This window comes from Dipodomys merriami, unplaced genomic scaffold, assembly GCF_024711535.1.
Source record: "Dipodomys merriami isolate MVZ:Mamm:240054 unplaced genomic scaffold, mDipMer1.0.p SCAF_89, whole genome shotgun sequence".
Classification (NCBI taxonomy): domain Eukaryota; kingdom Metazoa; phylum Chordata; class Mammalia; order Rodentia; family Heteromyidae; genus Dipodomys; species Dipodomys merriami.
This window is the reverse complement of record NW_027206501.1, coordinates 2,676,680-2,702,500: the sequence shown is the minus strand read 5'-3', so window position 1 is coordinate 2,702,500 and position 25,821 is coordinate 2,676,680. Positions and strand designations below refer to the sequence as shown.

The 25,821-nt window shown below is 36.6% G+C and overlaps 1 protein-coding gene across 32 annotated transcripts in view; it reads right to left on the bottom strand.

Annotated features, from left to right (window-relative positions):
* Rims1 (regulating synaptic membrane exocytosis 1) overlaps window positions 1-25,821 on the bottom strand; it is a 505,606-nt gene that overhangs the window by 47,930 nt on the left and 431,855 nt on the right. For 23 of the 32 annotated variants that reach the window (XM_070012108.1, XM_070012139.1, XM_070012109.1 and 20 more), the window contains one exon: window positions 16,714-16,949. The exons of the other annotated variants lie outside the window; for them this stretch is intronic. In XM_070012108.1, the coding sequence (XP_069868209.1) occupies window positions 16,714-16,949 (236 nt within the window). The remainder of the gene's footprint in view (window positions 1-16,713; window positions 16,950-25,821) is intronic. 32 annotated transcript variants of the gene reach the window in all.

The window sequence follows — 25,821 nt, the reverse complement described above, 5'->3', positions numbered from 1 at the left end:
AAATGCTGTTTTTTAACAGGCAGAAGCTGTGTTTTAGGAAAATAATGTAAAATTAGGGTTAAGATTGATGTGTAAAGCAGAAAAGCAACACCCTTAAATAAAAGAGAAGGGAGAAGGATATAGTCAAGAATTCAGTGTATACCCTACTGAATTAAGAAAAGTGACAGAAGGGGTCAGGAAGGGAGGGATGGGTAGGAATTTAGAAAGGGGTGACATTGCTCAAGATGCATTGTATTGGTAAAGTGCTTTGTTAAATGGCAACTCCTTTGTATAACTACTTAAAGATAATAAAAATAAAATAAACATGACATTATAAATAGATTTTTAAAAATTCTTTATCTTTATAATCAGACCCCATATATTTTTATATTCATACAAAAGTTAAAAATGAAGTGATACCTTTAGCATAATGATTTCAATTACCAATTTCATACATATAGAAATATGGCCGAGATCTGGTTATAAGCAAGTTTAGCTCCAAGTGTGGAGAAATGGGAAATATTTAATATTATGTATGTGTGAAAATGAAGTTAAGAGATTTTGATTAAAGTTGCTATTGTGCAAAACAAATTCTAGAACCACAGTGTTTAGAATTTGGAAGTATAAGAGTTCCCTTATAGACTAAAGCTATTACATTGTTGCTGGGAAAACTGAAGCTGAAAAGGTGGAGATACTTACTGTCAAAGCCATACACAGCCAATCTTGGCAGGAGGACATGGAACCCGGGCCTGTTGACCTGAGCTCTAGGAACAGTCTTAGTGCAGGACCAATTGTAATATAGCCATAAATACATAGACAGAGAACATGCCAAGTCTCTTGATTGTACTTTAAGCTTTAAACACCCTACAAAGTCTCCCTAAGCCAGCACAAGGGCTGGCATAGCCTCTTAGCATGTGCCCTGCTCAGCAGTAGCTCTGGTTTCTCCTCTGAGCAGAGAGATATCTGCATTGTGATTAGGAGAACACTGCAGCTCAAAGTGCTGGTCTATCATCTTCCCTGAGCCTTGCTAAAGATTTAAACATGAAAGAAATCAAGGACATGAAAAGCCTCAAGAGAAGCTGTTTCTCCAGAAGCTCCAGGGAATAGAATCTTTATTCTTCAGCCTGCAGCGAGGCTGAGTTCTGCATAATTGTTGAATTTGTTCAGACAAGTGAGATTTTGGTGCCAGATGAAAAGCTTGATATCTCTGTAGTTGAATTAACTGTGCACATTACTCTAGAGCCACAGGCAGGGCTGCAAAAAAGTCCTTGCTGAGCCTCTCACCCCTCAGGTGTGTATGTATGCAATTAAAATTCTGGGTTGTGTTCATGGGGAGAAGGAAGCACTGGTTAGAGGTTATCTAAAGATGAAAAGTTAATGTGGAATGTAGATAAAAAGATCCTCTGTACTGAAAGATTTGGGAGAGTTTATAGAAAAAACACGAATGTATGTAAAGTCATAGGCTAAAGGCTTATGATTTTCAAGACACATTTCAAGACTTGACAGTTCACCCTTAGAGGACCTCAAGTCCATCTTTCTTTGCCCTTAGAGGACTTCAGTGGAAGAATCTAATAAACATAGAAAATACGTGGGCGTGCGTGTGCACGTACACACACACACATGCCAGTATTGGGGCTTGAACTCAGGGCCTAAGCAATATCCCTTAGCTTTTTTCTCAAGGCTGGCACTGCCTACTGCTTGAGCACCATGACAGCACCATGTCTGGCTTTTTGGTGATTAACTAGAGATAAGAGTCTCATGAATTCTCCTGCGCAGTCTGATATTGAGCCTCCATCCTCAGATCTCAGTTTCCTGAGTAGCTAGGATTATAGTTGTGAACCACCAGTACCTGGTTAGAATATCTGTTTTTAAACCTGCCTCAACTGTACATTTCCAAATTCCAGAAAACATACTGTACAATTTTGAGTGTTTTGGAAGTTTAAAGATTTGAAATTCAAGTAGTTATTGGTTCCTGGTTTCCACAGATAGGACACAATTAGGTTCCAAGATAAAATCAGATAGACATGTATTAGAGACGAGTAGAACAGTTGATTTGGGACAAATATAAGATCATCTTTGAGTCCTACATGTTTATATATTCTATCTGGATCACTTTCCAGATTATGTCAAAGAAGTACATGAAGATGAAATCTAATCCCCTTAAAACCTTTTTCAGTTGTACCATATAACATGAGAATCAGTACCAGAAGAATGTAAGTATGACAAGAATACATATACTAAGCATAGAACAGTGATATCAAAAGTATGTCATAGCAGTAAAAAAGTTATTAGGCTCATTGTGACTCTTTCTGTTTTTATTTTTACAAGGGGAGGCAGGGACAATGGCTATAAAGATGGATGGGTACAGAAGTGAAGATACAAGAAAACTATAAACAGAGCCCTAGAATTAGTCTGTCTGGCTGTCTGTCTGTCTGTCTATCTATCTATCTATCTATCTATCTATCTATCTATCTTGTAACTCATGATGTAGCGTCTTGGCTTAGAAGTCTCTAATTAATTGCTGCACAATTTATCAATGTGAAAATGCAATTGCTTATTATAAAGGTGTTTGAAGTCATTGTTTTCTACATTAAAAAGAATAGTAACACATCTAAGTTCTTGTATGTAAAGAAAAAGGTAACAAAGGGAGAATAATTTTAAAATTAAAAATTCTTTTCAAGCCCAACTTTACCTTACAACACTAATTTTTTGTGATATTTTTGCTTTTGTATTTTAAAGTGTAAGTAGATATATTTTCTTGTTTTGAGATAAAGTTTTAGTTCTTATTAAAACTGAACTTATGAGCTGGAAGCTGGTGGCTCACACCTATAATCCTAGCTACACAGGAGGCTGAGATCTGAGGATCACAGTACAAAGCCAGCTTGGGCAAGAAAGTCCATGACTTTTATCTCCAATTAACCACCAGAAAACTGGAAGTGGTACAGTGGCTCAAGTGGTAGAGCACTATCCTTGAGCTGAAGAGCTGAGGGACAGTGCCCAGGCCCAGAGTTCAAGACCCATGACTGACTGGAAAAACAACAACAACAACAAAACTGAATTTATGATAAAACAATGATTAAGCTATTATGGTAGTTTAAGTTATTTTTAAAGGAAAGTAAGACACATTTCTGATTTGTTTGTAACTACTGAATTTTCCAAGGTTTATAAATTATATAAAATTAATTAAAGGTTGAGTCGATAAGAACTCTGCAAGTTCTTTTACTTCCATACTGGCATTTGGTCAAGTATTATAAAGCCAGGGATGGGCTTTTTTTTCTTCTCATAGCTAGTATTCTACCATTTGAGCCATGCCCAGTGACTGAAATAATAGGATGCTGTGGCTCAAAGTGGTAGAGTGTCAAACTTGAGAAAAAAAAATAAGGAAAAAGCTTCCAGGACCTGAGACTATGCCCCACTACTTGCACAAAAAAGAGCTGCATTTATTTCTCACAATTGCTTCATTGATGGGAAGAAAGAAAATTACTTGGAATTAACAGATTATATAATTTTTTGCATCATATTTAACTTCCCACCTTGTTTTCTTTCTATATAATCCATCGGTAATTTTCCCTAATCTGATCAGCCTCTTATTTTAAAACTTTCCATAATTTTGCATAAAAGGGCTTTGCCAACTGTACAGTTCTACAGAAAAGCGGATGCTGCCTGTTGACATGTGGGTTAGAAAATGAGCTTGCAGACTAATCTGGGGCAAGGCAAGGGCTTTCTGACTGTTGTGTAACACAAAGGGAACTGGGTGCCGAGTTTTAAAGGGCATGGAGGCTCTTCTTAAATGCTTAGCTGAAGGGTTTGCAATCAGTAATAATGCTAAGAATACAAAAGGAGAGCAAAAGAATCATCAACTGGCATTGCCTTCAGTAAAATTGCTAAACCATTTGCAAAATAAAAAGGTGTGTAGTGAATTGTGCTATCTGGGCCAGTGAATGTAGGACATCCTGAATCTGAAAAGCGCAGGCAGAAGTCCACAGACTGAATGTGTGTGCCTCCAGTGCCATTAGCAGAAGGGAGCCCACTGAGCTCAGCTCTTACACAATCACTTTGATTCAGGCCCTACAGCCAAGGGATTGATTGTCCAAACCACAGGCACCTAGGAAACTGGAATCCGCAGTTGCATGGAAACTGTCACTGACAGTAACTAGATGGAACTAGAGTGACATCAGTGAAGCACAGAAAGACAGATGCCACAGTTTCTGAGTCATATTAGAAATGAAAAGAACTGATTTCATAGATAGAACCAGAGTGTGGAACAATGGTCACAAGATGTTAGGAAGGTGAGAAGGGAAAGGACACAGAAGTTGTTGGATAAAGGGTACTAAAAGGCATTGACGCATGAGGAAAAATTCTAAGGTGTTCTATAGCACAGGAAGGTAGCTGTACCTCACAACAACTTATTACATATTGTGTAAAGAACTAGAAAAGAAGAGTCTTGACTGGGCATGTAGCCCAATTCTTAGCATGTTGGTTTTATCCCCATCATTCAGTCAATGAAAAGATAAGACTCTTAAAAGAAGAAATGATACCTAATGAGATGAAAATGCTAACTACCTTGTTTTGGTCATTACTCATTGCACACATGTACAGCATTATCACACTGTATCCTATAAATATGTAAAGTTATCTCAAAACTGAAGAAAATAAAGGCAACAGTTTCAGTTAAACTTAATTAAAAACCCAAGACTCTCTGGAAAACATTTTTCTTTACCATCGTGATCAATACATAGAATGCAATCTCAATATAGTTGACTTAATTCTCTTCTTCTTTGATTTTTTTTCTCTCTATAAAAGTTAGGTTAAAGGTTTTAAGTTTGAAATGTGACTTATGAAAAAGCAAGTAAAGAATGACCCACTAGAAGACAGGATAATTAAGCATTACTGAAAGCCAAAGAACAAACTGAAAGTAAGATTTTATTTTGAGAAGAAACTTTTTCTATTCCTATTCCAATAATCATATCCACCTCCTTAATAAGTCCCCAATTTATAGGAAATTAGTATTTTAATACTTTGTTGAAGACCAGAGACCCTACCATACCCTACTAGGGATGAATTTTCATGCAATGTTTCTTTTAAATTAAAAATAAATGAGCATACATTAATAGTAATAAAGAGTTTTATTGGGATACATGAGTACAGCATACTTTATGTGGTGATTTCCTTTATTGGGGGGATGGTTGCAGTCCTGGGGCTTGAATTCAGGGTCTAGGGGATGGTCTCTGAGCTTTTCTGCTCAGGGCTATTGCTCTACCACTTGAGCCACAGCTCCACTTCTGGCTTTTTTGTAGTTAAATAGATGAGTCTCATGAAGCTTGGCTTCAAACTCTATCCTTAGATCTCAGCCTCCTGAGTAGCTAAGATTACAGGGGTGAGCCACTAGAGCCTGAGTATGCGATGTTTTCTTCAGATGACATTTTCTAGTTCTTTTCTTTTCATATTCAAACAATGGAGTGAATGTTTGGGTTAACTTCCTGGGTAGCAGCTGTAAATTGGAATTAGTATTTAGAGCAAAAGATTGGCCCAACTACAGCTGATTAGCTATCTCTATTTTTTCTGTGGATTTTCAATCAATATCCTTTCCTTTCTAGAACTCCTGTCCCCACTCAAGGCTCTGCTTCTATTTTCCTTTTCTATAATGCAGACAGAAAATCAAATATTCTTTTTTATACCTTCAAATTTAGAGTGATAAAATACTAAATTCAGATGTTAATTGATCTTTTTACATTTTCCAATTAACATACTTCTACATCATCACAAAAGTGTCACAATGCAAGCACATGCTTATTTACAAAAGTAAGTTTGTTTAGTAATCCATCCAGTTCAATCTCTTTTATTTTCAACTCTCCTAAGTATGACTGGTTTTGATTACTTCTCAGAAGATACAAGCTTCTGAAATAAGAGCAAAAATATGGTATTTTCAATTAGGAAAAAAAGTCTCTAGAATTTGAAGTTTGACTCTGAAATGATTTATTTTTGCCTTATGGTTCTGGAAAACAATGATTATTAGGCTTCACTTATTGTGTATGCCAAGTCTTTAGGTTATAAAAAGGGAATCCTAAAATATAAATGATTTGGTAATAAGTATCATGATGTGCTGACCTAGTATCAGAAATGTGTTACCTATGTCCACAGGATCCTGTGTCTCTATTCCCAACTCAAACAATATACCTAAGATGTTGGGAGCCAAAAGGGAGTCTCTCAACATGATAGGCTTGACTATCTCACAGGAACATCTTGAGGCTGAGTTTACAGAATCCGACCTTTTCACCCTGCCCTAAGCAAACATCCTGCAGCTGCTATGGCCAATGAAAAAGCTTCCTTAATGGCCAATGAAAAAGCTTCCTTATTCCAAGCATATAAATACCCCTGTGTGAAAAATAAAAAATTTTGCAGCTTGATCAGAATCCCTGTCTTGCTGTCATTCTTCGTGTCTCTTGTCCCTTCATTCCTTCTCACTTAGGTTCACTGCCCTTGTTGACGTCCTGCGGGTCGGGACACCTAAGTATATTCATAAAGTATTTCTTTGAGGAAGAAATGTACATAAAAAGATACTGAAGCTATATACCAGAGGCTTATGCCTATAGTATCCTACTTACTCAGGAGCTGAGATCTTAGGCTCATGGTTTGAAGCCACTCTAGGCAGTAAAGTCTCTTATCTGAGGCTCTTATCTGCAATTAACCACCAAAAAAAGCTGGAAGTGGAGCTGTGGATCAAATGGTAGACGGCTAGCCTTTGAGTGAAAAAGTTAAGTGAGAACACTGGCTCTGAGATCAAGCCCTAGTACCAGTACATACACCAAAAAAAATAAGAAGGAAGGAAAGGACGGAAGAAAGAAGGAAAGGAAGAAAGAAAGGAAAGAAGGAAGGAAGGAAGGAAGGAAGGAAGGAAGGAAGGAAGGAAGGAAGGAAGGAAGGAAGGAAGCAAGGAAGCAAGGAAGCAAGGAAGCAAGGAAGCAAGGAAGCAAGGAAGCAAGGAAGGAAGCAAGGAAGGAAGCAAGGAATGAACTGGGAACTAGAATTCTTTTATCCATCTTTATCTGTTATTCCTTACCAATGGGATTTCTTTTTTTTTCTTTCTCTTATGTTACTGTAATGGTGACTCTAGCAAAAATATATTTTCTTCATCAAACTCTTCTTTCTTTGCTTCAAAATCTTAAGATGGTCACTCTGTACTCTTGTTTGTAAGTGTTAATATTTAAAAGAAAAACAATAGAATTAACTGGTAAATGGCAATATGCAGGTGAAAATAAAATGATATGTAAGCAAAGAAGAGAGAAAAAAGGAAAAAAAATAATGAAACAGATACCTGGCTGGGTGTGGGTGGCTCATGACTGCACTCCTAGCTACTCAGGAGGCTGAGAACTGATGTTCGTGGGTTGAAGCCAGCCTGGGCAGAGATGCTTATCTTCAATTGATCAGCAAAATGCCAGACATGGAGCTATGACTCAAGTGGCAAAGAAAAACCTTGAGTGAAAAAGTGAAGTGAAAGCTTTTGTTCCTAAGTTCAGACCCCAATACTGGTACACAGAAAAAAAAGCAATGATAAAACTCTATGCAAAAGATACATCACAATGTTAAGTAAAATACCATGGTATGACCCATTTTAATTTCTATCTGAATATGACTTTCAGACTGAACAAGGATCAACTTCACCCCTCCAAGAGATGTTCATTGAGTTTCTTCATCATCTAAAACACTTGTTTTGTAAGACCAAATATTTCCTGATACATGGATAGCACCCTTGAATAACTCTGAATTTTACTGTTTATGACAAGACCTCTAAAGAAATTTATGGGCAAAATATTTAAACAGCATCAAAATGAGTATTAAAAATTGTCTTATAGATGTTTAAAACATTTTTTTGGCCCCAGTGGGGAAATACAATTGAAAATGGCTTGAATAAAGAGATGTATTTTTTTAAAGAAATTTTAAGACATATTTCATTAAATTGAGGAAAGCAAGTCTTTCTCATACAATAGCAAAAAGTGGAGCCATACATGTGTGGGAGAGAAATAATAATTTGTCCATGTTAAATAAAGTAGGTATCTTTTATCTATTTGTTGTTCTTCAAATTTTGCTGATACCAAATGCATAAGATATCTGTGGCTCATACAGTAAGTTAAATTTTATGCAAGTAATTTAATGTCTTAGTGACTTTACTATAAATGTAGGAGAAATGATTTGGTGGAAGTAGATGAGAATAATTCAGGGTCAAGTGGGAGAGAGGCTGCATAGAAAGAAATAGATATGTAAGGAAAGAGAACACAGAACACTCTTGTAAAAGTCTGCCTTTAAACAAACACTTGTGCACCTAACACAGGAATTGTTCTTTAGTAGGGATATAATTGTCATTAAGATAACACAGGCCCTGATTTCTCTATTAGTAAAAACAGGATCAAGAAAACTGTTTGTACTACTTTACATAAGCAAGGAAGTTAGGGATCCGTTTTTAGGGCAAAACTGAAGATTTGAAGAAGTCTTTTCTCCTTCACTGTGGAAAGTCACTGTGTGTAATAGGAGATGGTATTCATGGGGGACACAGAAGTAAATATGATAGGTACATGGGAAAAAGGCCAAGTGAATCACAGTAGATCTGAAGAATTTGTGTTCGAGTCATTCACATACAATAAACAGAAAGAAGTACTGGATAGAATAATGTCTCCCTGACTGCCATCTAGGAGCCTGTTCTTCATTGCCCTTTTATTTAATCCCCCAGAATAAATACAATCACTTGTTATACTATATGTCATGATCCCATGTACTTTGTAACAAGTATTTAACAAAAAAAAAATCTTCTGTGCTGGTACTTGACTCAGGTCCTGTCATTTTGATCAAGGCTGGCATTCTACTACTTGAGCCACAGCTCCATTCTGGCTTTTTCAGTGGTTAACTGGAGATAAGGCTCTCACAAGCTGAACACCAGTGGCTTACACCTGTAATTCCAGCTACTCAGGAGGCTGAGAGCTGAGGATCATGGTTTGAAGCCAGCCTAGACAGGAAAGTTTGTGAGACTATTGCATCTAATAAACTACCCAGCAAAAGCTAGAATTGGTACTGTGGCTCAAGTGATAAAGTGCTAGCCTTGAACAAAAGAAGCTCAGGGACAGCACCTAGGCACAGAGTTCTAGCTCCAGGATTGGAAAAAAAAAAGTCTCACAAATTTTCCTGCCTGGGCTGGATTCAAACTGGGCACATTTTCATTTAATTGCCACAACAGTGTTCTGAAGTAGGTATCATGTATTATTCTACTTTATATATTAGGGAAACGGAGGCTCTAATGACCTTCAAGTTTTTCTTTTTTTTTCTTTTCTAGGTCCCTTTTCCTCTTATATTTTACCCTTTCTAAGCAACTTCCTTGGTTTCAATTGTTTTTTTGTGTGTGTGTGGGGGTCCGGTTGTGGGGCCTGAACTCTGGGCCCGGGCGCTGTCCCTCAGCTCTTCAGCTCAAGGCTAGCACTCTACCACTTGAGCCACAGAGCCACTTTTGGCTTTTTTTTTCCTGCTAAGGAATTGAACCCAGGGCCTCAAGCATGCAAGGCCAGCGCTCTACCACTGAGCCACCTTCCCAGCCCTCAATTGCTTTTAATATTCTGATAGTATTCAAAAAGTCAAAAAAGAAAAAAGAAACAGAAACAAAGAGAACATTTCCCAATGTTCCTCCCAGCAGTCTCCACATAGCACAGTTTAGAAATGAGGCTCTTTTCTAGAACACCATTATGTGATAAATAGCAACACAGTGCACTCTTCTGGACACGTTCTCCTCCTTACTGCCCACCAAGTTCAGATACAAAGATTTCCTTATGCTCTTTTGGAACAATTATTTATTTTACTATATTTAAGCAGCTGCACAAGGGAATTTCAGTTGAACATGTCAGTTTGTGAGCACAACGCATCTCAATCAGTCACCTCATCATTCTCCATTTCTCCCAACCCCACTCAACCCCTCAAGTTACCTACTTCCATTCCCACATATTCTGAGGCTCAAATCTTCCTGCAACCTACCCAGCTCATTGCAAATCCACTCTGGCACAAGATGGAGATGGAGTCTTATGTATTTTTCAAAGCATTATAGGAAAATTACATGTAAACTTGTGGTTGCTAAGAGTTGTATAATGTGCTGGTATATAGCCCATGGCAAAGCGCTTGCCTAAAAGCAAGTGCAACGTCCTGGGTTTGATCCCCAGTACCCTCCCCCCAAAAAAGATAAAATAGTGAGACAAAGGACAAAGAGTGAGCCAATGCAACAGTGATACTCACCAGACCCTATGTTAGAAATGAACTTTATGCTGGGTGCCGGTGGCTCATGTCTGTAATCCTAGCTACTCAGGAGACTGAGATCTGAGGATCATGGTTCAAAGCCAGCCCGGGGAGGAAAGTCCATGAGACTCTTATCTCCAATAAACTAGAAAACCATAAGTGGCGCTGTGGCTCAAGTGGTAGAGTGCTCACCTTGAGCTGAAGAGCTGAAAGATAGTGCCCAGGCCCAGAGTTCAAGCCCCACAACTGACCGACAAAAAAAAAAAAAAAAAAAAAAAAAAAGAAATGAACTTTACAACTTGGGGGGAAAATGGGGGCAGGGAAAGGAGGAGAAGGAGGAGAGAGAGGGCAACAATGTTGGGAAGAAATGTACTCACTACCTATGTATGTAACTGTAACCCCTCTGTACGTCACTTTGATAATAAAAAACATGCTATCCTTCAAATGCATATACTGCAGTGGGATTACAATAAAGTAGCTAAGGACATAAACTCTCTAAGATCTTTCTATTACAATATAAGCTTTCTAAAAGTGTATGGCTTCAAACAAGTCCTAGGACCAATAAGATGGAAAAAACAATAGCATCTTATGGTTATCCTTTGAGGAGTGGAGAAGTTAAAACATACAAAGGGATTAAAATCCTGTCTGACCTGCAGTCATTGTTCAATAAACTAACACAGACTCATCAAATGAGTATCCAATAGTATACTAGTATACACTGTGAATTTGCAATTAGTAGTTGTATCATACATGTTTCATATAGTTTCTTTTTGTTTTTCTGTACTCAAAAGGAAGTGTGGGTAAATAGTATTATAATATACAATGTACCTTTGTGAAAATGGAACCATGTAATGAAGAAATGGATGGAGTTGAGAGAGATGAAGGTGACATAGATTGAGGTGCATTATGAAGGTGACATGATGAATTGAAACTTCCTTGTATATGTAAAGTAATAAAAAGATAAGGATGTAATAAAGTTGGGTATCTGCTTAAATATAAACAGACACAATGCTCAGAAATATGAGGTAACCTGAAGTAAATCTCATGTTTTTAAAAAAAATCTCTGTATAACTCAATATATAATTCTCAGGACACAGTCAGGTGCTGATGGCCCAGCTGCTCTGGAGAATGAGATCTGTAGCTGTTAGCATTGTGCTTAGAAGGCACTTAAGTTTAATTTTCTCCTCCAAATTCTGAGATTCAGATTAATTAAAAATTCTAGTCAAGTGAGTATTATTTTTCCTATCAAGCCAACCTAAAAAGAACATCTACAGCTTAGGCAAACTAAGAATTTATTGTTTGAGGCAAGGGAAAGAACAAAAATAGAGCAACTGAAGTGTGTTTGAAAATACTCCTCCTTATTAGGGCATCTGCTCAGAAGATGAGTTACTATAGCTGAATTGAATCTATTCACAGTAGTGAATTCCTAGGACCGACAGCGGCAGTAAATAAAAGAACCCGTGCTTACATTCACTTGATGGTTTTGCAGACTGCAAGATGGTTTCTGGCACCATTATTTTGTGCTCAGGAAACAAAGAACATGAAACATTATGTTCCGTAGAATGTTTTCCTTGTGCAGTTAAATGAATCAAATAAATGAGGCACAGATAAGGAATTTAGATTTAGGCAAGACTGTGATCCACGGTAGCTTTCATTAAATAAAAAATAAAATTGGTGGGGAGGGAAGAACCTATCCTTGGAAAGAAATGTTGGGATCTATTGTGAATTATCAATAGACTCAAGAAAATTTACTTGAAATCTTCAAGGAGACTAAATGTGCCTTTCTACCTCGTGGCTATGAACTTACTTTGTTGTCAGAAGATGGCCTAGGATCACTGTAAGACATTTATTTTCTTGAGTTAACAAAAAAATGTGCTTTCCTGGCAAGTGTCCTTCATGGAGTATTTTCTTATTCCCCTTACCTGTGTGACTCTGGGGAAAAGCATTAACACAATGGAATTTAATATTCTGGACATTTTCCTGGCATTTTCTGTAGGAACAAGGCAAATTTTTTAATCAATACCTTGAGGTCGAGGTCATGGCAAATTATTGCCTCGTTAAACACTATCCTTTAAAAGTGTTATAGTTAGAATTTTATCAATACACTAGTGTGTGTGTGTGTGTGTGTGTGTGTGTGTGTGTGTGTGTGTGTGTGTGTGTGTGTGTGTGTGTGCTGATACTGAGGCTTTTCTTTCAAGGCTGGTACTCTACCACTTAGGCCATCATCCCACTTACAGAGTTTTAGTGATTAATTGGAGATAAGGGTCTCAGTTACTTTCTTCACAGGCTAGCTTTGAACCATGACCCTCAGATCTCAACCTCCTGAGTAGCTAGGATTACAAACATAAGCTACCTGCACCCTGCCTATATTATTCTTGACAGTGGAACAAGGATAAGTTTGTTCATTTCCACTTCCGATATCATCTTGAGAAGTTAGAGCTATGCTTTAGTAACCCAGAAATTGTGAACAACTTTTTTTGAGATCTGACATCTGTAAGTATCCCTAAGCTTCCGTGGGGAACTTTTATTTTTGATGATACAATTTTGTAGAATATTACACCCTACATAGTTTTTAACTTGATTACTGGACTTTCTGAAATTCTTCCTTGCTTATTTTCATAAAGATAACTGATGAAAGGAAAAAATAGCCTTTTAGAATCATATTGAGAGTAAAAATGCAGATTTTCTCATGGCCATTGGCAAGGTAATAATAGTAGATAAAGTCAATAAGTAGAGTAGTATTTATATTACCAAGACTCACAGTGAATAGTAAATAACTGCCAAAGACTGATGAACTTCTAAAGCACATTCAAAAATCTAGACCTCAGGTTGTGATGTGCCTAAGTGATAGAATACAGGCCCAGTTATGCACAAGGCCAGGGCCTCGGCAACATACTAAAAAACAAAATTGAAAACCACAACAACAGCAAAGACTCAATGTAATCATATTTTATCCCAGACTCCCATGGATTATATCAATGGGATCTCAAAGAATCTCAGGGTATCTAGGCACTGGTGGTTCATACCAATAATCCTAGCTATTCAAGAGTCTGATATTTGAGGATCACAGTTCAAAACCAGCCTATCAACAAAGTTTGTGCATGTCTTGTCTCTAATTAACCACCAAAAGGCCAGAAGTGGAGTGGTATAGGGCTCAAGTGCTAGAGAAAAAAAAGCTCAGGGTGATCTTAAAAACTGTAGCAGAGAAATGGAGCTGCTCAGAGGTGGGGAGGGGCCTTAATTCCTAGTAAACAATTGTATTATGTCTGTCTATACTATAGTTTAAACTCAGAGCCTTTATACCTTGGCTTTTTTTACCACTTGAGCTTAAGCTCTTAATCACTTTACCTAAAACAAATCAATCAGATTCCTCAAACATCTGCTGAACACCTAAGTGGTTAACCACACAGGTAAGCACCCACAGGGTAAGTACCATGTCAGGTACAGGATTAAGAACCAGGCATAAAAGGAGGAATGAGACATAGGCTCTGACCCCAAGGACACAACACTACAACAGAGAAGGTTCCATACAAATACCCTCACACAGAAAATACAATCATCAAAGTCTCAGGAATACAGAGAAAGCACAGAAGAGTCTGATTAGCTCTCATACAGTGCTGGGGAGTGAGGCCTATGCACAAAAGAAAAACAAATAAAGAAGATTATGAAAGAAAGGTTTTCAGAGGCAGAGGATGAAAAGTAATCGTTGATGAGAAAAATAAAGTCACAAGGCTGGGCACTGGTGGTACACGCCTGTAATCCTAGACACTCAGGAGGCTGAGGTCTAGGTTAAGGTTCAAAACCAGCCCTGGCAGGAAAGTCCATGAGATCCTTTTCTCCAATTAGCCAACAGAAAACTGGCAGTGGCTCTGTGGTTCAAAGTGGTAGTGTTAGCCTTGATCAAAAGACCTCAAGAACATCTCCCAGACCCTGAGTTCAAGCCCCATGAGGGACCAAAAAGAAAAAAAAATTACAAGCAGGAGATAAAAGGAGAAAGTCAGGCTGTACATGGAATCCAATAGGAAAGATAACTGAGGATTGCTAACATGTGCCACTTGTCTTAGAAAAATGAAGAGAAATGAGACCTAAGGAAAAATTATCAACTGAAAGGTACATTATTTACATAATAATTCAACTAAAATGTTCCTCCTTGTCTTTACTTAGAGGAATTATAAAAATTTACACCTGGGACATCTTAGGACATTGAACTCAATCTGTGATTATTTATATAAGCACACTGCATCTTAAGAGAAGTTCAATTTTAGTTGTTCAGTCAATATGGGACAAAAATGTGTTGCTATCTTGTCTTCATAATCCAGTATCTTATTTTGCAGCCATACATTGCACTCTAATCTTTGAATAGACTCTATAGAATTGTTGAGAAAGTAGATATCATTTGAACATCAATACTGCAGTGAAATTTAAATAAAGAAAAAGGGCTGAGTATTTCCACAGCAGCTGTTTAAACTCACTCTCTACAAATAGGCCCCTATATAGTTCATATGCAAACGTAAGATAATTTTCACCTGCTCACTGAGTGAATGAGAGAGAATGAACTTACTAGTGGAGAAAGGAGAGAGGGAGGGAGGAGAAAGAAGAGTGAGAAGGAGAGTGAGAAAAAGAGAGAGACAGGGAGACAGAGGCACAGAGAGAGACAGAGAGAGCAGGACATGCAGAGAGGGAGAGAGAGGCAGCGGGGAGAGAAAGACAGAGGCATAGAGAGACACACAGAGAGACGATGAGAGAGCAGTGGAGACAGAGACAATAGAGAGAGAAATAGAGAGGCTGAGACAAAGAAAGAGAGTGATTTACCACAAAAGACAGAATGAGACAAAGAAAGGTGACAGAGAGAGAGAGGGTGGGGAGATAAATATATCTAAATTTGTAGCATTTCATATAGGAAACGATTTCCCTTAAATGACATTAAAGAATTATTTTGAAATCTGGTCATCAAAGCCTTTCTCCATACCCTGCATTCTAGAGCAAAATGAAATAAACAGTAACTAGGAAGCATTCCCAAGAACAAAGCAAAATAAAGCAAAGCAAATAAAAAATGCTTCCTACTGCTACTCAAAAAAAGCCCAACCCTAAGGAAGACAAATGATTACCCTTCACAATAAAGAGAAGTGTTCATTTTACTGGGATGGAGGAAAGGCAGATCTATCACAAGCATGCCAGTTAATCCACGTTTCATTCTACGTGAGTTTTAAGAGAAATCTGTTTGGATTTATTGCTGTACACACTAGATCAACTTCTACATTGCCCCAACTTCCAATTTCAAATTTATTTTTCAATATAGTCACTATAATGTATAATTTAAATGGGTACTTTCCAGAATGCTGAGTGTGCTATAAAAAGGATTTTATGAGACCTTTCTCATAGAAGTAAATTTTGTGTCAAGGCTCTTGCTATAAAGGAATAGAAAATGTAACCAATGTGTGCAACATGAGAAAAAAAAGTGCTACCAATATCATTTATTCAATTGAATTTCCCTTGTTTTTATAGAGTATTGCATATAGCAAGGAATATACAATATGTATTGTCAAATATTATGCAATTTTTGTGCCATTCTGAGCTTGAACTCAGGGCCTGGGCATTGTCCCTTAGCTTTTATGCTCAAGGCTAGCACTCTACCACTTGAGCCAAAGCCCCACTTTCGGCTTTTTGGTGATAAATTGGAGATGAGTCTCATGAACTTTCCTGCCTGGGTTGGCTTTAAACCACCACCCTCCTACTTCAGCCTTCTGAGTAGCTTGGATTACAGGCATGAGCTACTATTGCCCAGTAGTATCAAGCAATTATAAGAAAGGTTTTATTCTATTTTAAAACACACTCTTTACTGCATTTGCTTAAATATAAATTTATATGTACACACATTTAATCAAACACCTCAGGATACAAAGCCTTTAAGATCTGTAAGCAGAAAGAAATGTTTTAAAGACAAATATATATTAAAACATCAGCCTTGGCATTAATTCACTGACCCATTTTGTTAGAGTAAAAATTGCTTCTGGGTTTCTACTTTCATTGAAACTGTAACAAAAGCCATTCAATTATATTTGTACAGAACTTTGAAGGCTATACTTCAAGTTGCACAACTGACACACTTTTCTTTAAAAAAATATAGACAAAACATAATGACAGGCAACTGATTATATATATGGAACATTTTGAAAAAAGAAAATCCTGTTGCTTTTCTTGTATATAAATCAATTTGGATGTCTAATACTTCTTTGCATTTCCTTGTAAACATAGTTTTGTTTTTTTTACCCAAACGGAAATATCTGAACGCTTTAATGTATTAGCAAATGATAACTTCTTCAGTGAGCTGCATAGAAAAAAACACACCACCATATATTAAACATACTTTCAAAAGGCAGAAAAAAAACTTTCCTTTGCAAAGAAGAATGCAATACATGCTACATTCTCACCAGCAGGCATAGTGGAAGGTGGGTTCATTTCACTCACCTGTTTGGCTAAGTTGGGATGTGCTTCGACTTCTTCGAGAAACAATGGCCACCACTTTGGCACTCAGGCTGGATCTCCGTTTCTTCCCACCTGCTCCAACCGTACCCACGGCTGTGTCTGACTGGCTGCCATCATTGTGCTCCAGTGTGTACATCTCTCCACTCACACTGGTGCTCTTCGTGATGGCTCTTCCTGATGTCCCCATCCGTCTGCCTTGCATTTTGGGGGTAAATGAACTATATTTATAAAGTAAAAACATATGCATCCATAAATTACAGGTCAGCAGAACTGAAACCTTAAACCTAATTTATTTTTCAAATAACCAGGCAGGGTTTTTTTTTTTTGGCAGGGGGGGAAATCAGTTCAGTAGTAATCCTCAGGCTACAAATGCTCAAAAATTTTATCATCACTCCCAAAATATTCATGGGGCAGAGTTTCAAACAATGACATTTCAATACTGACTAATGCATAGACTTTTTAAAGACAGCAAACAGAAATACAGAAATTCCATGGACTAGTGTTACTTACCCATGACCTTCTGGATTTTATATTTCCTTACAATATTTGCCCAAACTGACTAATGTGAGATTCCACACCAGATCAGTCCTTTCCTTTCTACTTGTCATTTTGAACTACAGAATAGACATAGGTTAATGTAGAATCTTCTAACAGTGGACATGACATTTAATTTGCAAGTCAGACTAAATCTTGGTAATATTAAAATAGTGAAGCAGAAAGCACTGTTAGGATATAAAACTTGTGTTCACATATATAATGTTTCTATTAAAAGGGAGTTCAGAGAGACAGGGGTGAGGGTGAGCAATGCCTAAACCTACAGAAAAGGCAAAGCTGTTTCTGGGTTCTTCTATGTAATGTGGATTGAAAATTGAGATTTTCATTTGATGGAAATACTTGGGAATTTTTATTTGTTTAAGAGTCACACCAAAATTCCAATAACGATATACTCATTCTTTCAATTCATTTTAATCAGCTTTTATCATCTCAAAATTTTAAGACATTCACAAATCTGATAAATTTGCTTTGAATTGTATGTAAACTTTTTCTAAAATATCAATGAGTAATAAATATGATGAACCTAAAATTAATTCCTGTGAGATATATAATTTTAATCCCAGCAGACTTTCTTTTCTGATAAATACTGCAATCATTTCTTCTGTGGCCTCACTAATTTACTTAACTACACTACACTTACTGTCCTATCTTCCTTAAATCTATTCTTCCTCTCTGCTTGTTGTATAAATTCATTTGCAGAATGTTCCTAGTAGGTCAACAGGAATGCCAAGTCTTGATTGATTGTCAAAATGTTTATCCTCAACCAAATACTTGTTCCAGGGAAATTGGTTGCTTTTCACTTCTCATCAATTCTTTTAGCAGACTCCTCATGATAGCTGTTGAAAACATCTCTTTTGATTGTTTTACTTTTCCCTTTATTGCTAAACATGGACTGATTATCATATACTTATTTTCTATCTATTACTTCCCTAAAAGAAGAATCATGACAATCTCACCTTACTCTGAAAGTCTACTATGACCTTTGGAACAATGTTGCTTATGACAGTTATGAAGAAACTTGAAAGCACAGGGAGATAGCTTTATCATATTCCCATTGTGAAAATTTGGGATGAGCCTAGAAGATTGAGACCAAGTCCTCCTATTTACTTAACTATGGTAATGAAATGCTGATAAGAAAACCTTCTGTGAAAAAACAGCTTTTTGACTCTGTGTTTAGGAGAAGATCATAAAGGTTCAATAGCTGTGTGCATATGATCATATAAAAGGATAGTTATCGAAATGAACTCCAAGAAATGGAAAAAAGAGGTTTTAGTTTTTTGCGTTTTTTTTCCCTTTATCACTGTTTTTGATTTCTGTACTTTTTGTCTTGTATGTAAGTTTTATCTGTTTCGGGGAGAGTAAAGGTAAGCACAGAAATGGTGGGAAAAGGGTGAACTAATGCAGCAGTGATGCTCATTAGACACTATGTTGAAATAAACTATACAACTCATGGGGGAGGGGGTCGGGAGGGAAAACACTATGAGGAAACGAGGGAAGAGGTGATACTGTTCAAAAAGAAATACACTCATTACCTGTTTACATACTGTACCCTTCTGTACATCACCTTTACAATAAAAAGAAATCTTAAAAAATAAATCTGTGAAGAAATTTAAGATATTAATTTTTTCTCAAAAAACTGTTTATTTGGGTAAATGCTTAAAATCATTTTATATGATGTGTATCCCTCCTTAAAGGACAGGGTACTGCAATGTGGAATGATGATCAGTGAAAACAAATTAAGGTTATTTTCAATCATTCTGTTCACCTATTGGCTTAATCAGTCAAATTAATCGTTTCAGGTAAAAGTTTTAGTACAAATATGCCTTTGACTGCCTTGGCCCAGTTTGTTTGTTTGTATCTTTCTTTCTTAGCTCTGCTTCTGTTGCAAACAACAACCACCTCTACTCATTTGCATATGCCTAAGTTACTTAAGATGTATCTTAAAGCTTTATGATTTATAAAGCTGTTTATACAATGCTTGACAAGAAATGTACTCATTACCTTGCTCATGTGATGGTAACCCCTCTGTACAGCATTTTCACAATAAAAAAACTTATTAAAAATAAATAAAGCTATTTATAGTCTCCTTTCCCTTCCCATTGTGATAATTATCTCCAAGACCTTTATTTGCTATTTGTACTATTAATTTTGAGACTTGGATGTTATATATAAGCAAACATCTTATGCACCACCAAATTAGTACTATTCCTATTGCTGAATGACTTCATTTCTGGGTAGAAGTTGAAAAAGTGATCCATCTGTATACAATCAGCCTTGATAAACAACCAAGTTTTAAACTCAAGCAAATGAAATACTCACCTCTTGAGTCCATGTTCTTCCAGCTAGTATTTTTTTTCTACAAGTTCTCCTTAAAGTGTTTTCTAGGTACCCCCACTCCTCTTCTTTTTGAACTAATCTGAGTCAAGTTAGGAGTCTTTACTCCTTCACTAAAACTGCTTTAAAAATAAAGTTACTAATTCAGTAAATTCACTAATTCAGTCACCATGTCATATTTTTATCGATCTAGAATATATGGTCCAGTTTGAATTTATCTTAATGTTATTATTGCAGCCTTTTTCTTTCTAAAATGATTATATCCATTTGTGTATATAATTATATGAGTTCTTCCGCTCACTCTTAGAACTAGCTCCTCATTCTGCTGATCCTCTAATGAGATAGTTGAAAAGATGCCATGCATTACTTTCTGGTAATTATGCCTTTATTTTTAGAAGTATGTGTTGATAGTGTGTCACCAAATCATCTTTAAAAGTGACACCAAACAATGTCCAAATGGAATACTTATGATATTTGGAATAATTAAGCTAATATGTTAAAGAAAGGCCCTTAATAGGCTCTCTCAGTCCAGACCTGCCTTACCTCAGCTACTAGACTTAAACACAAGAGACAAGAGAATAGTTGGTGCCAGTACTGGGGCTCAAGGCTCAAGGCTAGTACTCTACCAGTTAAAGTACAGCTCCACTTTGGACTTTTTTGTAGTTAACTTGAGATAAGAGTCTCATAGACTTTTCTGCCCTGACTGGCTTCAAATTGTGATCTCAGCCTCCTGAGTGTTATAGTTGTAAGCCCACTAGTGCCAGGTTTTTTCTTTTTTTTCTAACTATAGTTTTCAAATGTGGGTTTTTGTTCTGTTTTGTTTTGTTTGTTTCTAGTCCTGCTTCTAGGGGGAAATTAGCTCTGATATATGTATTTTTTTAAACTGTGACTAATCATACATTCCTAATGACAGGAAATCTATCCAATGAAGCTTATTAGACAGAAGACATCAAAGATAGTATATTAAATTTGGTGGCAATTGGTAGGAAATGTGGTTTGTTAAGTTGTTCTGTATGTATATTTGTTTACATACTACTAAAAACAGATAACACTTAAGAAACTGGTGCACACAACAACAAAATATATAATTAGGTTTCCATGTTGATTTAGGTTTCCAGATTGATTTTGGCATGATGGCAGAAAGGTAAAACTTTAGTTTTTAGTTCTTTTTTATTTTTATTCTATTTGTGTCAGTACTAGGGCTTGCACTAAGGGATTAGTTACTGTCCCTAAGCTTCTTTGTTCAAGACCAGCATTCTACCACTTGAGCCACATTCTACCACAGAGCTCCACTTCTGACTTTTTGTTGGTTAACTGGGGCTAAGAGCCTCAGGGGCTTTCATGCCCAGGCTGGCTCTGAACTGCAACAATCAGGACTCAGTCCCCTGTGTAGCTAGGATTATGGGTGTGGGTCTGTGGTGGTTAGCTAGTTTCTAGTTCTCTTTACTGAAAAAGTTTTCTCAGTGGATCATGAAACATCTCTTACTTTATGTGTACTCAAGAGACAGCCATGAAAGGGGACAGAATTTGAAGGCAAAGATGTCTTACATTTGGTAGAACTCCTTTTTTGACTGGTCTACATAAAGCAATAAGTACCTTAATGATTCTAAGATAAACAGCTAAGGTATCCCCAGACATGAAAGAAACTGAATTCTCAATACACTGAACAGGTTAACTTTAAGGGAATTTTTTAAAGAAGTTATTAAGTGGAGATATCAAACTGGTGCAATGACTCTGGCTGAACAGCTATATTAAAAATATAATTTCACTTTACATGTACTAGTGTAGCTTCACTGGGGATACTGGAGAACCAGAAATACCAAAAAGTGATGTTGAGGATGTGAAAAAATTGGAACATTATTGGTGGAAAGGCCAAATGATGTGGTGCTTCAGCAAAGTTTGATAGTTCCATTAAATTTATAGTTTAAAATAGTTTCTATATGACTCAGTGTTTCATTAAAACTTTAAGCATGCTATTCCTTAATCCAATAATTTCATTCCTACATATAAACTCAAGAAAAAATGTATTTCTCACAAACACTTGCACATGAACATTCACATGAATAATAATTAACTGGGAACAACTCAAATAATATCTGTTGATGAATTAAAATTAAACTATACAATGGGATGTGATCAATCATAAATAAGAATCAAATATGGATTTGTGCTATAATGTGGATGAAGTCAAAATGGGCTATGTAAGGAAGCCAGAAATACAATACAATTTCATATACATGGAATTTAAAAGTTAAACCCACAAAGGTGGCTAGAAAACAGGACTGAGAGTGGGTATGGGTTCTTTTGGGGGTCTGACAAAGTTATGCAATTACATTGCAATAATGACTGTCCAACTTTGTGAAAATCTTAGGAAGCAAGAAACTGCATACTCTCTGTCAGTTTTAGAGTGTGAATTATACCTCATTAAAAAAAGAGCTTTATGGCTAAATATATTTGATTAGTGTGGCCAATATGTACATAATTTTAATTTTAAGCTTGAAGTTGGTGTTGTTACAAACAGATCAGTTAGTCTGAAATTCTTTCCTAAACATCTATATGGTTTTACTTAATGGATTACGTACTCTTTTCAATGATATGTAAGATTACAGAAAACATAAAATACTATAATTAACTTTTTTCAAATTAGTCATACTAATTAAGTTGGTTAGGATGTACGTCACCTGCAACCTTTAAAAGCCTGAACATAACTGCTCTGCTATATTTCCTATGGGTTACAGGTTCTTTTACAAAAATATATTTATTTTCTTGGGCTGGGAAGGTGGCTCAGTGGTAGAGAGCTTGCCTTGCAAGCCTGAGGCCCTGGGTTCGATTCCTCAGCACCATATAAGCAAAAAGAAAAAAGCCGAAGTGGCGCTGTGGCTCAAGTGGTAGAGCGCTAGCCTTGAGCTGAAGAGCTGAGGGGTAGCGCCTAGGCTCAGAGTTCAGGCCCACGACCGGACCCCAATATATATATATATTTTTTTTTCTTTAAGTAGTTGTACAAAAAATTTGCCATTCAACAAAGCAGTTGAATTCAGTCACCCCTTCATCAATCGCACCCTTTTCAACATTCTTACCTACCACTCCCAACCCACCCCTTCCCTCACTCTTCTTAGTTCTGTAGGATATGTACTGAACTTTTTCTGAAATTTAACAAGGCAGTTTATGAATACAATGCATCTTGATCTATTGACATTCCCTTCCTCTTTGACCAACCCCTTCCTTTTCCTCTTGACTGTATTATCCCTTTTTTCCCCCTTTACTTATCTATTCCTCTCTTCTTTGCTCCTCCCCTTTTCCAAGTACTCATTTCCTGGTTCTTATTTTGTTGGACTCTGACTTAGTCTTTCTACAGAATTATACTATTTGAGCTATCCATAGAAATGATAGGTAATAAAGAAGGTATACCTGGAATTTCAGCACTGGTTTAGACATGTAGTGGAAGCAAAGCTTGGTGAACATAACGATTTAGCTTGTACTGTAAACCTAACCTGTAGACTTAACCATAAAATGGAAAAGATAATAAAAATCTATGCACATCAGGCCTGTGAGGTGTCCCTGGGCTGTTTTGGTCAGGCCCTAGCACTCTAACATTTGAGATACAACTCCACTTCTGGATTTTCTGGTAGTTAATTGAAGACAAGAATCTCACAAACTTTCTTTCCTGGGCTGGCTTTAAATCACAATCCCCAGATCCCAGCCTCCTGAGTACCTAGGATTATAAGCATGAGCCACTGATAATCCCGCAAAATAGGTATTTTTAAAACAAACCACTTAGAAATTTAATGTGTGTGTAACAAATGTTGGTGTATCCAGGTTCATTAAACAGAAATTTCTGGACTTACCAAAACTGATAGTGATAGACCCCAGCAAAATATTAATTGAAGACTTCAGCATCCCACTCTCAGTAAAAAAGATAACCCAAAGGGGAAAAATCAACAAAGAATATGACACTATAGGCTAAAGAGACTTAACAGACAGCTATAGAATATTTCATCCATCAGCTATACAACACACAGTCTTCTCCACAGTTCATGTGATTTTCTCCAAAACAGATCATATTTTTGGATAAGAACTAACAAATTAAGCTTCTTTATTCTATTAGGCTATAACGGAATTAAACGAATTACACAGCCAAAGTTATCACAGAAAATATTCAAACACATGAAAATTGAACAACACATTGTTGAATGACTAGTGGGTCACTGAATGAATACTGGAAATCAAAACGTCTCTGAAGTCTCATTAAAATGAAAACATTACCTTCCAGGACCTATCTACCAGCAGAGGCAAAGTTAAGAGGAAAATTTATACCTATATGTGACTATAACACAAAAACAAAGCTCTCAAACAGCCTAGTGCTACACTTCCATCTACAAGAAAAACAAGAATGAACCATACTCTAAATTAGTAGATGGGAAGATATCATAAGTATTAGTACAGAAATGAATGAAATGGGGATTAAAGGAATATAAAAAGACTCAATGAAACAAATGTTGGCTCTTGGAAAAAATAAGATTGATAAGCCCAGAGGTAATTTGACCAAAATAAGAAAAAAACTAAATTCATAAAATTAGAGATGATGAAGGGAATATCATAACAAATAACAATGAAATCCAAAATATCATAGGCAATATTTGAAACATACTCAAACTGGAACATCTAGAAGGCCTGGGTATAGTTCTAGATTTAGTTGATCTATAAGAATTGAATCAGAGCATATATACTCTTACAAGAGATCTCTAACAAGCAATGAGAAGCTGTAATAGTCTCCCAAAAAAGATAAGCTGAAGATCAGATAAACTCACTGCCAAGTTCTATTAGATCTTTAAAGAACTATCAATGGTAATGCCTTTCATAAAACATGAAGGGAAGAGTGCTGCCAAATTCATTCTATGAAACCAATACTACACTAATTCCAAAACTGGAGAGAGGAGAAAGAAAGGGAGAAGGGTTGTGGGAAGAAAGAGAGGGCAAAGATTATAGGCTAATCTCTTTTGGTGAATATTGGGGTAAAAATTCTCAATAAAATTCTTGCAAACTAGATTCATAAACTCTATACACCAAGTTCAAGTTGATTTCCCTCAAGGGTGCAAGAATGTCTTAACATATGCAAACAAATATATGTAACAAATTACATAGAATTAAGAGCAAAAAGTCACAGAATCCTCTCAATTGATTTAGGGAAAGTCTTTGACAAAACTCAACATCTTTTCATGATAAAAGTTCTCACAAAATTAGGACTAGAACAAATGTTTCTCTACTTAATAAAAAAAGTATATAAAAAACTAGTCTGCATCACTTACATGAAGAAGAGCTGAAATCATTTTTCATAAAAAATGAGGCAAGGCTATCCACTCTTGCTTCTCTTATTCAATATGGCATTAGAATTTCTACCAAGAACAATAAGGAAGGAGAAAGAAATAAAAGAGTCTAATAGGAAAGGAAGAAGACTGATCCCTGTTTGCAACTGATATGATCCTATACTTTACAGATTGTAAAGAAACCATAAAAATGCTTCTAAATCTTATAAACACTCTTGGAAACATAACAGCATATAAAACCAGTGTTAAAAATGTAGCAGATTTTTTGAATGCCAATAATGAACAGTGTGAGAGAAGTAGAAAAGCAATCTATTCACAATGACATTTTAGAAGGCCTCAAATATATCTTAAAAGTGCCTAATAAAAATAATTTGAACATAAGCAACAGTTCAAATTGATGAAAACCCTCAGACTAGATCATTGTTTAGACTCAATGTCTTCAAATAGGACAAGTCTTCAGAAGCACTGGTTCCTGTAATTTTACTGTGTGTCACTCACATGCACACATGTCTTATTTGTTGTTTTGTTGGTCGTGGGGCTTGAATTCATTGCCTAGGTGCTGTCCCTAAACTCTTTCACTCAAGGCTAGCATTCTATCACTTTGAGCCACCACACTACCTTTGGTTTTCTGGTGGCAATTTGGAGATAAGAGTTTCATGGACTTTCCTGCCCAGTCTGGCTTTGAACCATGATCCTCAGCCCCCTGATTAGCTAGGATTACAGGTGTGAGCCACTGGTGCCTAGTTTTGAGAACTTTTCGCCCTGGCTATCTTAAACCACAGAGCTTCAAGGGTCAGCCACTTGAGTAGCTAGGATTAGACTTAAAGGTAGGTAACTTTTATCCTCAAGTTAAGAGAATTCCCTTTTCAGATTTCTA